The sequence below is a fragment of the Haliotis asinina genome, chromosome 5, assembly GCF_037392515.1.
Source record: "Haliotis asinina isolate JCU_RB_2024 chromosome 5, JCU_Hal_asi_v2, whole genome shotgun sequence".
Taxonomy (NCBI): Eukaryota; Metazoa; Mollusca; class Gastropoda; order Lepetellida; family Haliotidae; genus Haliotis; species Haliotis asinina.
The window spans coordinates 72,938,151-72,955,621 of NC_090284.1; the positions used below are offsets into that span (position 1 = coordinate 72,938,151).

At 39.1% G+C, this 17,471-nt stretch overlaps 1 protein-coding gene across 2 annotated transcripts in view; it reads right to left on the minus strand.

Moving 5' to 3' along the window:
- Positions 1–6,119: 6,119 nt before the first annotated feature.
- The window catches only part of LOC137285230 (tectonin beta-propeller repeat-containing protein 1-like), a 31,683-nt gene continuing 20,331 nt past the window's right edge, over positions 6,120–17,471 (minus strand). For both annotated transcript variants that reach the window (XM_067817526.1, XM_067817525.1), the window contains exons 12-24: positions 17,170–17,319; positions 16,403–16,555; positions 15,759–16,026; positions 15,253–15,355; positions 12,828–12,924; positions 12,360–12,439; positions 11,669–11,725; positions 10,894–11,068; positions 10,542–10,677; positions 9,472–9,570; positions 8,648–8,754; positions 6,797–6,916; positions 6,120–6,359 (exon numbers count right to left, since the gene is read on the minus strand). In XM_067817526.1, coding sequence (XP_067673627.1) covers positions 6,276–6,359; positions 6,797–6,916; positions 8,648–8,754; positions 9,472–9,570; positions 10,542–10,677; positions 10,894–11,068; positions 11,669–11,725; positions 12,360–12,439; positions 12,828–12,924; positions 15,253–15,355; positions 15,759–16,026; positions 16,403–16,555; positions 17,170–17,319 — 1,629 coding nt within the window. In that variant the 3' untranslated portion in view covers positions 6,120–6,275. The remainder of the gene's footprint in view (positions 6,360–6,796; positions 6,917–8,647; positions 8,755–9,471; positions 9,571–10,541; positions 10,678–10,893; positions 11,069–11,668; positions 11,726–12,359; positions 12,440–12,827; positions 12,925–15,252; positions 15,356–15,758; positions 16,027–16,402; positions 16,556–17,169; positions 17,320–17,471) is intronic.

Consider the following 17,471-nt stretch of genomic DNA (forward strand, 5'->3'; position numbering starts at 1 on the left):
TATACACCCTATCCTGTCCAAAAAGTAAGCGCCCAAGGACAAACACACACTGTGGTCTTAATCATTAGATAAGCAAAATCCCGTTAGTATTAACCTGTCCAACTAGCAATTGATCAGGTAGGTAGCAATGGATTAATTAACATAATCGCATTATCACACAGACCAGTTAGTCCCACTTAGTGATGGTGGTGCCCTCCCACTTGTGAGAACTCCCAGTTGTGAGACACATTAATTAATGGTTGAGCGCACACAGGTGGTGCTTCCACATCTCTACAATGACAGTGGAAACAGCCCAGTTGCTGAAGAAAGCCTACAAGAGGCATAGTTCATTGATAAATATATTTAACGCAGAAGACATTTATTGATAAAGAACGTCTATTGTTTTCAATAAAGAACATCAATAGATAAAGGTATAATGAAATAGATTATCAAAGATATCGAGCGAACAGGCCAACATCAGTACTTGCTAAACCTGCCATATAATAGTGATCGAAAGGAGCAGTCAATGGTTAATAAATATATTTATATTTGAAAACCAATCATATTGTATGACTTATGGCGAATGAGGTAGATACCCCATCAGCATATCCGTAAACGTAAGAATTATATTAAAGTTGACTAAACTCTTATGTTGTAATGGCAAGTTGAATACTATTTTCATAATGTTATGCACAATTTATATTCTTCAAATGCTGATTTTAATTATCTGTTGTTATCAAGTGTCAAGCGTATCATTTCATTTGCATTTTTAGAACCTTATTTGTTACTATCACATTATTGGTATGGGCCCTGGTTAACTAAATTTAGAACTTCAAACCACTGGTTGTCCATTGAAACAGGATGTTGTTATGACATTAGAATATGTGAAAGAATTCACCAGACTTATACATCATCTGTCTGTGATGAACTCCACATATTTTACTGTCCAACACTAAATGCCAATAGATCAGTTTCTTTCCAAATATTTCTGTAAACGGCGTCCTGTGAACACCCTTACATTTTAATATGTATCAATATGCTGTGTGTTCTCTGTGTCACTATATGTGATTTGGTTTAACAAAATGTGTGTTCTGTTCTGTTCACAAGGTTCAGCTACATAGCTACACCCTAATTAGCAACAGTTAACCCATTCTTTCAGATAGGGGAGTATGGTGTGTCTTCTTTGTTATTTACCTACTCTGCTGTCTCACAACTGGGAGTTCTCACAAATGGGAGTAGACCGTGATGGTAGTTGTCCCTATTCTGGAAGTGTGCTTTCTGTATGTCCCATTTCTGGCAGTGGATTATAACAACTCCATAATTACGTCATCTGGAGACTGACAGTTTTGTGATTATACCCCAGCGATTTCCTTCTGACGGGTCGACGGTTCTCTGACCTACGTCCTCACTTTCTCTGACACTACATTGCTGCTGGACTTCGGTGAAATATTCATTTGTGGAAAGGGATGAAACTATACAAGGGCGCATACATGCGCATAGCAGGTTTATCTGTGTTTTTGAAACTTGTGACTACTAAAATCGTCAAATACAGAACTGAAGAAATGATATCAGTGCTAAATTCTATCTGTGAAGTCACAGTGTTCTCAGAGTATCCCAGTCTATCTGTGAAGTCACAGTGTAATCAGAGTATTGCAATTTAGTCACTGTCCATGAATCTCTGTGGAAAGACGATCACATGGCCCTCACAGCCTACACTGTCCAGGTTTGATAGATGACAGAGTATGCCTGCATTCGAAGGTAAGTTGGGATCCACTACTGTAGTGTGTCTTATCTGTACTTGATGTGTTCCATCCACAATAACATGAAGCAGCAAAAGACATGTCAAAAACCATTTTATTTGTCTGCAGTGGCAACATTTCCTTGTAACAGAATGTATAAAAGTACTAATTGCAAAAAGATCAACTAAAATATATTATGGCAAACTGGCATTAAAGTCTGATAAAATTTGACAAATCTTGCACTTTGATATATCATATGGACAATAGACAGGGAAAGCACAGAAAATATATACATACTGATTAAAATGTCAACAACATAGCTTAAAATAAGTACAGTGAGTGATGAGCATGAGATTTGAAAGAATTCCCATACCAATACAACTTATTTGTTTCATAAATCTGGTATATGTATATCTAAATTCCTTATCTTTGATTCATAAAGGTAAGAAACGATAAAACACACTGTTTGAAACAAAGCACCAACTATCATGTGCTTAATTGTGAAACATTCCACTGAAAGTACTGCACAGAAACAAAGGATTGAAGGTATTATGGGTAAAACGCAATATGTTCTTCATGCAATATTTATGTAAAATTCTGTGTTCCATATTGGGTCAAAATTATTACTTGCATCATTTAACCCCAAACGTATACAAATTCATTCACCGCTGATATATACTGAGTGCAGTCTTTCAACACATCACAAACAGATACTACATTTAACAGTAATATCAGGGACTAAATGAAACTGTTCACTGACATGAATAAAATATGTTGGTAGCCACATTGGTAATACATGTGTCAGTTTTCTGCGTGTCACATGTCAGCAAAGTGACCCACGTGGAAATGGAATGTAATCGCTTTGGAAGGCCAAGTGTATCACAGGGACTACGAAATCTTGATAAATCAGTACTTATCATTGTCTAGTAGTACCCGGTATCATTACAAACACTAAGTCGGTGTACAAATCAACTGAACAGTAAAACAGATGACAGGCTAGATACAGTTTAGATAACACATAATTCATCATAAACCACAATAATATCTACAGATGAGCGATGACATTGGTGAAGACATACAAACTGGCACACACAACATCAAGCTCCTCATTCATTGAGTAAGCTACTACAGAGTGTGTGTGTGTGTGGTGGTGGTGGATCAGGGGGAGGAGGAGGAGGGGGAGGGGGAAAGCTTCAGTGCTATGACACAAGTGTTGTCAAGAAAACAACATACATTAACAGTGGGTGTAACTGGAGATATACATTAGGCATGACATACAGTTTCACCAAGTTAAACAGGAAGTGCCATTGCTTCCACTACCACTACCTGTGTCATGTATCCTGGGTGCTGTAGCAATGAGCTCATTACAATTATCTAGCATCAGACAGTTGGACAGTGTAACACAAGCAAGTAGCAGAATATCAAACGGTCACATCAACTACAACACTGAGCAGACAAGGAAAGTGAAATGTCGTCATGACCTAAGCAGATATAAACATACATCCTTAATCATCCACAGTAGTATGTCTCCATTACATAAATATACATACTGTTGTACCATTCACCTCCACTGCTTCACTTTAAGCAAGACTGGACTAAAATTCACTCAAGGATCTAACGTCAGAAATCCCAACTTTTAGTACAGCTTTGATTCATCTGTGTGGTAAAAATGTGTAATTTTTGGGTGTGAACCCAAAATTTCTCATCATATGTACTGCTTCTCCATAAAAATCATCATCACACCTAGCCATGAATTATGAACTATGAATGGTCCTTTAGTATTGTAATTGCACACAACTCTGCCACTGTCTCAAAATTTGGGAAAAAATCCCACTAGCCTTTGAAAGATGTGTAAAATGATCACATCTTGAAGGTTAATCCCCAAACATCGACACTGACAAGTACTAGAAATGTGAAATTCCATGATGTGCAAAACCCCATCAGTGACATGAACCTGGACATTTCAATTAACACACACAGTTTTAATATCTTTCAAATCAAAATTATTTCAATACTGCTCATGGGTGATGTTATATCAAACTTTTAAACGTCCAGTTGCAGCAGGAAAATGAGATTTTAATTAAAAAATTAACTGGGGGTTGTGAAACACATCATACACACGCAGCTGGGCATGTATGACACATGATACAGGATCTCCATGCAGTGCTACTTTGAAGCATGCATGTCAGTTTTAGTATGGACAGCAAAGGCACAGTCAAAATATGATGAGAAAGTAGAAGAAGCCGATGTGCTGGTGTGTTTAAACTGTGACAGGAGGAATGCAGAAGCTAGAGGATCTCGGAAAATCTTTTTTTGAGTAAAACAGGCAGGTACGTTTTTACTGTAAAATGTTTAACCACATTCAGTAAACAAAACCTATAAAAAAGTATGAATTTATTGCTTTACGTATAGTTTCCAACAGACTAGTGATTAAAGCGAAATGATTTCTATCTTTGCTAAACAAGGAATGTTTATTTGTTATATGAGTATTGCTATTTTCAAGGTGACATATGTATGACTGTTGTACATTCCCTAGGTTCATTTAGAGCTTCTATAGACACAAGGGGACAGTACATTTCTACTGTACACCAAGACTCACTCCCAAGGATGGTGCATATTTCCTGGACAAGGCAGTTGGTCAAAACACTCTGAGCACTAGAATCAAGATGTGTACAAGTTGTGGGATTCCTGGCAAAACAAACCACTCACCAAGAGCAATTGCCATCACCTGGTTGTATTGGGCAAATGCAGATGAGCAGATGATTTGTGAAATAACAGGTACAGTAGTTACCTAATAGTATGTTTCTAAACGTGGACATATATACTATCATTCACTATCAAGATTTCAAGAACAGCAACACACCTAACTTAAACAAGTGGTACATACATCTTGAATTTAAAGCGATATAAGATCGTTCCAATATATTTATTCTGAATTTGTTCTGTAGGTTGTTATAAGTGCTGATCTTTATTCTTTCAGGAAACTGAACTGAGGTGGCACACCGCTACAAAAGAGCATTGAATGAACAACACCAGGTTGCTTCAAGTATTGTCGGCCACAAGCAAGAACCAGACATGGGAAACTGCTACAAACAAGTCGTCTGAGAAGGCAGGAAATGTGAAAGCTTCAGACTGTCCTATTGTTTTCAATTTCAACATTACATGAAAATGTGACCATCGCGAAAATGTACCACCTTCAGTCTGTAATAAAGGTTCAAAACATGTTTGTATTTTCACTGTTAGGGCTGCAACTACTGGTCCAGTATTCAAGTACAATTTCTCTTCCTCAAGCAATACATTGTGTCCTGTTCCAGCAATTTTAATGTTCTGGGCCATAAGGATGTTATTAAGATAATGCCTGGAGCAGAGGGAGATTATTAAGAGAATTCTGGGGGCAGAGTGACCTTATTAAGATAATGCCCAGGGCAGAGGGACATTATTAAGAAAATTGCTTGTGGAAGCAAGATTGTATCAGATTTGAGGGATATTACGATAAAAAGCATTCCCTAAGAGTGACGTCACTGGATGTGTATAATTCAGGATGTTGTAGGGAATTCTAGTACTCAAACTGTGCATTAATTTAGCAAGTAACCATATGCTGGCACAGGTGAAACTTGTCTAAAGTTTCCTGTATATTCATGATATTTGATGTGTGTAAGTATATGTAAATGAGAACTTCAACCTCCCCTGTCTTAATTGTCCCAAACAAAATACATTCTTAACAGTCTTACTCAAGTACATGGAAGACTGAGTTGTACAACACATTTTGTATACACATTAAACTACAGCTATAGAAAATTCACAGGGACTATCGATTGTAGATTGTTGAAACCATAGTTCAGCAACTATTGATTGTAGATTGTGCATCAACCATTGTATAATAATAGTTCATGATAAATAGTTTGACTGACAGACATCTTTGATCAAGTTGTGTGACTCAATAAATAGCAACAATGTGCACTATCAAAATAAACATTGTAGTTGACAGACTACACATGGGACTATCAACCAATTCCAAATATCAACCAGTTTGTGAAAGTGTGTTAACTGTATCCATTAATGTTATATGATAAAATATACAGATATGGCTGTTACCACAAATCCATTCATTGTATCCATTAATAAATTATGCAATGTGTTCCCTACAAACATTGTTTACTGCAGATCTTTGAAAAACATTCATTCAGAAGATGCAGTTTGACTGATTCATGATTTTGGTCCATGGTATTTGCACATATGTACCCATAATACACACGAACAGCGATAGTGGTCTATGTATACATATACATATATATATATTGAAGAAAAGAAATAAGGTACATACATAGAGTAAAACATATTTTTGATGCCTAAACCCTGAGATCAATACAGATTTTGTACAAACTTCAAACATCTTTCACATTTTCTTTTTTCTGAGCAGACAGCTGAAATATGAAGCAGTTAAACTAAACATGACACAATATGATTCATGTATGGTGTTAGTTCCCTAACTTATTTCCATGAGTATATGCCATTCCCTAGAGTTGCACAGAGTGCAGTGGTCACTCTAACCAGGTCTTACAAAGGCTCCTTAATGGGAAGGTCTGCTGCTTCCTCCCCTGGTTCCAGCTGCCCTCGGACAGACACATACTCCCAGCCACTCTGAAGTCAAGAAATACAGTTGCAATGGTTCCAGTCTTTACACCTGCAAGTGGGTAGTCGGTTATATGTGCTATATTTGGGAGCATATTTTCTCAGCAAAGTACAGATTCTGAATTGAGTCCCATTTGGGATTCAAACCAACACCGTCAAGAGTCAGGGATTCATACAGTCTTGACTGCCAGTTGTCAGTGTTCCATTCTTGTGGAAAATGAGGAGACTGAGTGGGGTAGGCATCAGATTTTGAGTGCTGTGATTAGGTGCCTGACTCTGAGAGTGTGGGTTCAAATTCTGGATAGAACTCACAATAGTACTAGAACCTGTACTTTTCTGAGAAAATGTAATCCCAAATACAACGTATGTTACTTACGTTTATATGTAAATAGAAGATATGACATATGTACATAATACATGGACACAAGACACATACAGAAACATACCCCGATCACTATCTCCCAGCTGGTCCCTGTCGGACAGGTATCACTGATACCAACACGTCGATATATTACACCAGGACCTCTCTTGTTCTTCATGAAGTTACTGTCAGCAATGATCCACACCTACGCATGGCATCAGAAATCAACAAACTGACACACAGTCTCAGGACACTGACATTACAAATCACAGATACTATGACAGTGTGTTTTTTGTTATTCCCATAATCATTGATTAGGTGATAGTTATTATGAGTCACAGTTTGCATCATGTATGTTCAATGGATATAATACATTAGCGGTAAGCCTTTTCTGATAACACTCAAGAGTTTTATCGGTTGTTTATCTTGTTGACTTCTGGCTATCGAAAGTGAAGCCACACGTCCAATACAGTCACACTTTGAATGTTCCTTACACTGTGTCAGTATATATAAAGGCTGGTTGTGTTGATGGGCACACACAGACTTACATTAAGTATTATACTGGAGTTGTGTGCCTTGGCCTATCAACGTCTGTCTGTCAACAACATCATCTACATTCAAGATTGACACTTCGTGCCTGACCGTTCTCATTGGAAACAAGCTCCACTTAGTATTTCTGCTCTCACTGTAAATGTCAAGATTCTGGTGAGTTAATGTTTGATATTTGTGACCCATTACCATAGATTTGTGACTCAACCGCTCTGTGCCAGAAATCTGTATTGTGATTCATTGTAACTTGCTCATTGTTTGCTCAATATATTATTGTATATTTTAAGACTTGTCTGTGTTGTATTTTGCTGGGTCAAAGGGGACAGATCACTCCAACATAAACATGGTGTATGATGTATTATGTGGTAAGAGTTCTGTCCGTAACCCCCTCTTGAAATGTTAGGACTGAGGTTAGGTCCTGACATCTGAATCTCTTTACAAATATTTCTACTTCCCTCCCCCAAAATAAAGAAGCGTACGTTTTTATAAAATAACCCATATATTCTTAGTCATAGAAGGATAAACAAAACTGGGTTACAGGCAGCAATCACTCCCACTATGCTTTGATGGTGCTCCTAATTATAAATGATAAAACTGTTTCTATATTCTAAAGAGTCCAGGGCCGATTTCTTGACACAAATTTAAATCTGAGTTTTGACTTAAGTTCAGGTTTTGCTCAAATCTGAGAAAACGCAGAAACATGTATTTTCCAGAATGAATGGAAACAGGTATCAAACGCAAACATGGTAGACAAGCTGAGTTTGGTGGACAGATTTCTTTAGTTGTTTGGACTTTTTTATTTAAAAACATTCACCTTGAGCAAAAAATTCAGCTGTTTCAAATTGTCAAAATGAGTTTGAGACTTGAGTGAAAACTTAAGTTTGTTTCGAGAAATTGGAGCCAGTACAATTTGGACTACATGTCATGAATGGGTATACATATCATTACCAAATGGTGATGAAGCCAGGGTTTTGTAACAACCATATCCTGACCTGATGGTGGCACTCATCACAAATGAATGCTTGGCACACAGTAGAACACAGGAACATGAGGTTCATGGCAGATTAGAGAACTACATTGGACATCAGTTTTGATGCTTCAAAAAACATCTTCCACATGTCTTCCATAAAATGTTTTGAAAGCACTACTGGGACCTCAAATGGCATATCATGTCACGGATTTCATGATAGTGCATGTAGTGTATTGCAACATGCAGATTATCACATTAATCTGATGCCAAACAAACTTGATTTGAGCTAAATGAATAAAACTTTTTTCAAAATCAACAACCTGAATGGATCTGAGTCTGACAACATCAGTCAGTAGCTGTGATGGTATTTTTGTGGTGCTGTATTGATGAAACACATGAAAGAGGAAGATGTCGTACCTGGTCCTGAGGTCCAGCTGACACAGATCTGACACTGTTACACACATATCCCCACCGGGTGCCCTCAGGGAATGTTCCTGTAATGTCATGTCGGAACCACAGGTTACCTGAAACAAGACACAAACCACGTTATCTGTATAGTCCTGTACCAGTGCATTCTATAGTCTCTGTGTCCTCGACCTCAATTTCAAAACATCTACAAAGGGTCAGGAACATAAAGTACGTAGGAACTAATTTTCATTCTCTGATTAATAAATGTAAGCCAAACAAAGCTGGACAGTTTTCTGAGGCATCTATATGCCACTCTCAGTCGAGTACATGAGTCCTTTTCCATGCCAATGAATAGTATCTTTCTAAAGAAGCAGACACCACCATTGTAATAACAACCTGAGTTGTGGGTCATTTTAGGGTGTATTTTGTAAGAAATATAAAGTAACTAGTCCCTCCTCACTTTTGACATCAAAAGAAAAATATACAAAAAAGTCATACATGTTTTTACCCAAATTCAGAAAAATATGTCTAATACAGTTAATGATATATTTTGTTGCCATCGAGAGAAACCATTATTCAAAACAAGATGGTTGTCAATTCTGTAGGTCTGACAGTATGCTGAGTTTTCACTAAAATGTAGTTAAGGGCGACAAAGATCCATCTTTGAAGGTCCAGATGAAACTGAGTTCTTAGTTTTCAAATACAGGCCTATTTGTTTCACTTTTGTAACAACAAAATAAAGTGATACTGATGTTTAACAAAGAATCACACTACTGGAAAAACATGACTTGATATAATCAGAGACATTCTGCCAGTGCTGTCAAACCTCGTACCTCGTGTGTCGACGGCCCAGACAGCGGTTGCACCCACAGAGATGTGTCTCAGCAGGCAGCCAGAAGGGGGAGGGGGCACCACCTGCAGCCAACAGGTGCCTGCAGCAAGGGAATGACACAATGATACATGGATAGTAGAGAAATAGATGACAAATGGTTACTGTGAGCACTTTAAAGATACAGCTGACAGTGAGCGAGTGAGTTAGCACTCAGCAATATTCCATGTATATGGCGACAGTCTGTAAATAACAGAGTCAGAACCATACAACCCAGCGATCAACAGCATGAGCATCCATCTACACAATTGGGGTATGACGACATGTGTGAACCAAGTCAGCAAGCATGACCCTTCAAGCCTTTTAGTCACCTCTTATGACAAGTATGGGTTACTGAAGATCAATTCTTTTCCAAAGCTACAAGTGTCTCTAGAGGCCAAACATATACTTTATCAAACTGACAAATATAAACACCTCCAAGAGGAATTATATGTACTCGTTCAAGTAGACTGGCATGAAGTCAGCAGCTGATTAAGGAGCCCTTTCAACATAAGACAGAGACCCCACACTTCACACGCAAAGTGCAGGCTATCAACATCCTTTAGTAATCCATAACAACAAAGCAACCCTATGAGATGCTTCACTGGACTGTTTGAAACGTCACAGACCACTGCACTTCATTACCAGTTTTTCAAATCTAATCACTATCACCCAACTGCAGTAGACTCTGAGGTTAAAAGTCCTTTTTGTTGCCACTGACATTATTAAGTGATGATGCTTTATGTCAAAGTTTTGTGCACATATGTTTACATGTTAGTGTACACAGATTCCCCACAAAAAACCCACTTGCTCCATTCAAAACATGTTAGTTTCAAGGCCACAGAACCAAACACCAATATATTTTATAGGATTTACAACAGACCTCATGTTGTACAATTATTCCACCATTTTCAAAGTTGTATGCTGAGGTTTTACTTGGAGGTAGTGAGTGAGTGACAATGGTTTTATCTCGCTTTTAGCAATATTCCAGCAATATCAGAACATTCACTTGGAGGTAGTTATCTGGGTACCTACCTGATATGTTGTACTGTGTGACCCCTGGCCTGTACCAGGCTGATCCGTCTCGTGCCAGGGCCCACACCCTGTGTGTTCCTCCTACAGACACTGCTTCAAACGGCTGGTCAGTCGCTATGTGGATCCAGCTGTCTCCCTGAACACCAGAGGAACAAAGTAAAAGAAATAAAATCCAGGACTTTGACGTGATGAGATAATGTCTTCACACCATTAGGCTAGGGGCACTTCTGAACCATCTTGTTCAATATAGCCTCCCCTAAGCACATTTGAGCAATAAGCTGGAACAGGTGATATAAAAGTATTAACCTTGTTATCATATTACTATTAAGTCAATCTTAAACAAGTTACATACCTGTGGATTTTCCATTGTAACCCCTAGCCTGGACAACACATTTCCATTGGTGCCAACTGCCCACAGAACAACAGGCTCATCTGTTGAGGTGACTGGGTCTACCTGGACAGACACGTCCATCAGCGGCACCGAGTCACATGACATCCATGGCCCAACAGTCTCAAGCCTACATTTCCTGCAATCAAAACGAAAGTAAGTCAGCACAGCTTCAGCTGCCTTGATGAGCTCAGTTGGTGTCTGATAGTAGCCTTGTTCAACCATCAATGATCCACAACATAGCATGCAATCAACAAAGACTAACCCCTCCAATTAGTCACCCTCTATGATGATTAGTTGCAGGGAAAGTACCCCAACCAGGAATACTGTTACTGTTAATCATCATTTTTCACATGAAAAAGTGATGAAGAAGATTAGAATTTTGCAAAAACCCTTGATTTCTGGTAAAATGCTAAAAAAAGGACTGGCATTTATGTCCAGCAGATCCTGACATTGATAAGGGAAGCAACTGAAAGTCAATTTCAATAACAAATACCAATGACTAAATAAACAAAGCTAGTTTCCTTAGCGACAAAATCTCAAACACCAATAAACAGATTGAAACTTACAGAATTCTACATACATTCATTGTTACCTTACAAGAATGGCCTTTATCAATACATATCATTTCACATGTACAAATTGATGTAATTACTTGTCTAGAAATAGTTGAACTATCTGACTCTCAAATCATTAACTTACCTAAACAATATGAAGTACCGTATCTGTCTGCCCTTACCTCATCCATTTCCTTCTTCGAACACCGTCCCTCATTCCCCGACCTTGGTGGAATGGCCTGGAATTTTAATTGTTCTCAACAACTTTCATCTTTGCAGCAAGGCATTTACGTAAGGTACCAAATTAAATAAATGGTTCATTAAATAAAATCAACAAGAGCAACCATCTTGAATGTTGATTGTTGAGTGAGTTGGGTTTTATGAAGCTTTTAGCAAAGCTCTAATATCACGTCTGGTGACACCAGAAATGTCTCTCGTGATTGGAAGGGCGACAGCATGGTCTTACGATATTCTCAGAGTTTCCTGACTGGGACAAGAATGGAGAGGGTTCTATGCAATATACCCATGTAGTGAATCAAACCTACACCACAAGTGTAATGAGTCGATGCTGTTACCACTGTGTCTCTATCCCTGGTTTGGATTGAAAATAATGAACAGTGAACACATGTGACAGTAAACAGTAAACACAAGTCAGACTTAATGGCGAACCAACCAAATGACAGTTAACAGTGAACCAAACATGTGAGAGTAAACCGAGGATACACAATATGACAGTGAACATATGTGACAGTAAACACACAATGTGACAGTAAGCAGTGAACACATATGACTGGAAGAAAAGAGTGACAAACACACGTGATGTGACACAGTGACAAACACACACAATGTGAAAGCAGGAAACAGTGAACGCACCTCTGGAAGCTGGATGCATGTTGCCATCCATTGTTGTCCGTGCCCCCGTCCACTTCATAGTCCAGCCGCCAGTCACTCACCTGTACACCAGTCATACATTACTGGGCTGTTAATCTGTGTGTTGTTTAACACCATAATATTCTACCTACATGTGATATTTGTAAATTCTGACACAATGTTATAGAGCCTGACCACTCTATTCACAAATCTTTCTGACATGTATCTCAGGCTCAGTGTAAACAGGGCAAGTGCTAACTACTATATTCAACATTTCACCATGACTTAACTCCCAACCCCTATAAATAACAGGAAATTGACATTTCTATGGATCACATGAAAATCATTCCTTTTTCCACAGACTAGCTCCATAACTGTATCATGCCTAGACTGTTGCAATGGTTATAGACCAGAATACACTTGCCAAGTGTCACTGTGTCTACACTATTGCTATGGTAATGGGCAACTCACCCACTGCCATCGTGATGAAGGGAGCTGCACTTCCTCCTTGCTGTCATACCTCTGACTCATCTTGTCACTCCAACTGTAGCCCACCATTTCCACACCCCTGTAACAAACACTCACTTCTGCATGTTGGCGTCACATTCAACCACCACAATGTCAACAATACAGGGCAGAACAACACAGGATACAGGGCAGAACAACACAGAATACAGGGCAGGACAACACAGGATACAGGGCAGAACAGCACATGATACAGGGCAGAACAACACAGGATACAGGGCAGGACAACACAGGATACAGGGCAGAACAACACAGGGTAAATGACAAGACAACAATACAGAATCCAGGGTACAGGGCAGGACAAGACAGGATACAGGAGAGGACAAAACATGATACAGGGAAGATAATACAGTGTAATGGACAGTACAGCACCAGGTACAGCGCAGGACATTAGAGGGTACAGGGCAGGGAAATACAGGAAACAGAAAGGACAATGCAGGATACAGGGCAGGACAAAATAGGATTCAGGGTAGGGCCCACTTGCACAAAACGATTTTAGAGATCTTACAAAATCATGTTTTTTTCTAATTCTAAAATCTAAAATTGAATCTGATGAGGGACAACAGTTTTAATCTATGCATTTTAAATATCATACAAGTATTCTTTCACAAAACGAAAAAATAATTATCAACAAAATAGCATAAAGTAATTAACATACTGTTGATGAGCATTTAACAACACATACAACACACACGAAATAATAATGTTTTCATACTTCCCTGTCATGAATTTTCTACAACACTCCCACAGTCACCCTTTCACGTCTTTACAAATCATAAAGCTTGTGGGATATATTTGTGATTTTACTCCAAATAACAGCGACCAGATGCCAAACTATGTTTAACTGATAGTCATTTCCAAATCATGGTACATTTTGGTGATAGATCATAAGGAAATTTCATTTTGTGTTATCTCTTAATTTCATGATTATTAGGTCAATAACTCAAGACCCAAATCTGTTGATGTATTTGTTTGTATTTCAATATTTTCATAAAACATGATATTTCTGTGGTTGCAGTATCACATTTTTAGTTCATAAATCATAAAATGAATGGTGATTGTAAAGTTGATTGTAGAGGCCTATGATTGATTGTAACTAAGACTGCAGGGCAGGACAATACAGGATACAGGGCAGGGCAATACAGGATACAGGGCAGGGCAATACAAGATACAGGATACAGGGCAGGGCAATACAGGATACAGGGCAGAGCAATACAGGATACAGGGCAAGGCAATACAGGATACAAGGCAAGGCAATACAGGATACAGGGCAGGGTTATACAGGATACAGGGCAAGGCAATACAGGATACAGGGCAGGACTATACAGGTTACAGGGATGAGGAAAACCCTTTCATTAGGCCCATGAGTTCTGCATCATCAGAGTAAGTACATCTGGGACATGCCAACAACACTGATGATGTCACTGGAGTAGAATTGGGCTAGTTGAGCCAAGTAAGTGCAGAAGTTATTGGCTATTTACAAACAATCCACATGAATGACTGACAATAACAGTCATCCCATAAATGTTGATATATTTGGAAATTTTAGCTGTAAATTGTATATTTTTAAACTTATCCTATCTCACGTTATGCAGCTCTCCTCTTCCTCCATGGCCATGTGTGGAAACATGATGTGAGTTAAGTTGAATCAAATCTTGCTGGCCTTCGACCACCTGACCTCTGACCCTTACCCTGACATTAGCACCTGTCAGTCATCTTTATAACCGTGCACCACGCTCACATGATTGTGTGATGATCTGTGCCTTTCATACTCTTTTTTGTCGCTTTGCCGTGTTGGCTTGTGTATGCTGTCTCCAACTTGTCACTATATTTCATCATGGAGAAATGTCTGCTCTTATTATATCATGGAATGGACACAAGAGGAGTGGCTGACAGGGATCGTCAAAGGTTTCTCAGGGTCCTTCATCATCTCAACATCTGACATGCGATCATCCTTCCAGCTTGCCTTTCATCACCATCACTGGATGAAGAGACTACTGGCACTGTATCTCTGACATTCAACTTACCTACAGAGACGTTTGTTGTACGAGCTTATCTAGGGTGATTACTCCAATTCCATAAATTATATCAAGTTCACTTTCTGTTGGTCAGCGTTTCTGCTCTAATGTGCCGATCCTGTATGGTGTACTGTTTGCAGCTTCTCATTCAAGTGTAGATCTTCAGTTCATTTTTAAGACTACGATAACTCAACACGATGTGGGTTACTGTTTCCACATACACGTGTTGAAATAGCCTTCGGGCTCAGGGAACATAAACAAAAGTCCAGGGTACCTCAAAACACGGTCCCCTCGTGACCAATGAACAACTTATATTATTAAGACTTATTTTTCAGGATGTTGGAGACACTCACCTATTTGAGTAGCCAAACACAGGCAGCCATTTCTGGTTCTCATAGACCAACACAGTTCTCACATCCATCTGAAGGAACACTTGGTTTGACAAATGAGACGTTGCTGTACAACAGAGACAAACACACATACTTCACAGTCTGGTTACAGTTTACTGCTAAGGGAAATACATCAACATGTCAATAAAGGGAATATGATTTCAAAATCTGTAAATTTATTCACCTCACAATTTTTGTGATGAGATGGTAATTCTAAGTTATTTCTGAGTATCCCGTACATGAGTGAGTGAGTTTACTTTTATGCCACACTTAGCAATATTGCAGCAATATCACAGCAGCAGACACCAGAAATGGTCTTCACATGTTTCTAACAGAATGTATTTGGCATTGGTCCCATTTCTACTGTATGATGCAAAAACTCCAAAAGCACCAAGCAATTCTTTACCCAAGAAGTTAAATAAACAAATATCCACATATTTTAGGAAAGATGTAAGACAGATGGAACGAACCTTTAAAGATTCCTCCACCAAATCCACCATTATAGGTCCACACTGTGTGGTCATATCCGACGCCCCATGTTATCCCACATGTTGACGTCTCCAGGAGTTTCAAATGACCACCTTGCTGCATCCAATGCATCTCATGACCTTTGACATGCACCTTGTCTGGTGGGTGCACAAAGATGTCTCCCCTCATTGTAGTTGACCACACTGACCCAGTAGGAACAGGCTGATTCAGTTTCCACCTTACAGCATTGACGGTACACAGCAAGGACACCTGAAGGGGACGACTCATGCAACTGTTGGTGGTACTCTATACATTGACTTTTCTTCAGTCAACAAACCAGGATATCATTATTCACTTATTGATATCTCTACCCAGTGCTCTAAAATCATGCAACTTAATGAGCAGAGTTGCTTACCTTACATTTCATATTTTATGATATCACTAGTTTGAAATCTCTGAATTATTCCCTTTAAATACAAACATATTAAGAGTCAAAACAATATATGGTACCAATGACAGACATGCCACCATCACCACCACCAAAGTCATCATCATCATCATCATCATCATCATCATCAGCAGCAGCAGCAGCAGCAGAAGCAGCAGGAGTAGCCACAGTAACCCTACCCAAATATACATCACTTACCCAGTCCTCGACCTCAGACTCTGATGCAAGTTTGAGGAGCCATGGCTGCAGGGACTTCACTGTGTCTGTGGTGTGGATGACGACAGTAGTCCGTTCATGGTAGTCACTGACTTGCTTCACACACACGATGTCCTGGAGACAGACCTGGGTGTGCTGCAGGAGACACGCAGGACATTGGAGTCAGGGACAGCACTGCCATATCTACAGCCACTCTCTACCTCCCATACACACACCACAATAAGTCGTAATCACTAATGTGGTGACCTATCTTGTTTTTGACACAAGTAAATTACGGCATAAAGACATTTACTGGTCTCCACTGATTTCAGAATTCACAAACTAGGCAGACACAAAGAAGGCGCACTTCAAGGGACATACATCCAATGCTATACAGCTACTTTTTGCATGAAAATGAATTCTAATCCCAAGTATTAAGTTTGCTGCAGTTGAAAACAACAAGCTTTTTCTCTGGTGTTCTGATATAAACATGGAGCAACAGTAGATACGAGTGAATCAAATATCACATTGGGAGGCACACCACTTGACTTTACACATTGCAAAAACTGACACTGAACCCATGTCTCAAGCATGTGAAGACTGAATTTAACTACAAAGTTACAGTGTCTGCCAAATGGAATAAAGAAGCTGCAGTCAGACTTGTCATTACCCTTAAAAATCATTCCTTCATTAAAATGTGTCTTAATTGTTTTCAACTTGTTACGGTTAAGTTTTGTATCCCCAGTTAACAACCCCACGTCCCCTCCTACCATGGGTTTGCCCTTGAAGGTGTAATGTATAGTGAGGGAGCCTTCCTCACTGTCTCCATGACCCTGTTCCAACTCAACAGAACAATCCTGCCACTGCGGCCGCTTCCCAAACATGTACCACTTCATGTTGCTCTTCTTCAGCCATGACGTCTGCAAGCAAACAGCACTCAGTTTATCAACCTGCTCATCCTTTCATGGTAATGATCAGGATAATAGTGAGTAAACAGCAGGTGTTGAAGTCTTGTGCAATATTATGATTGTTTCAGTCCAGATCAGTTTTAGCTATATCTGTTGGAGGAAAC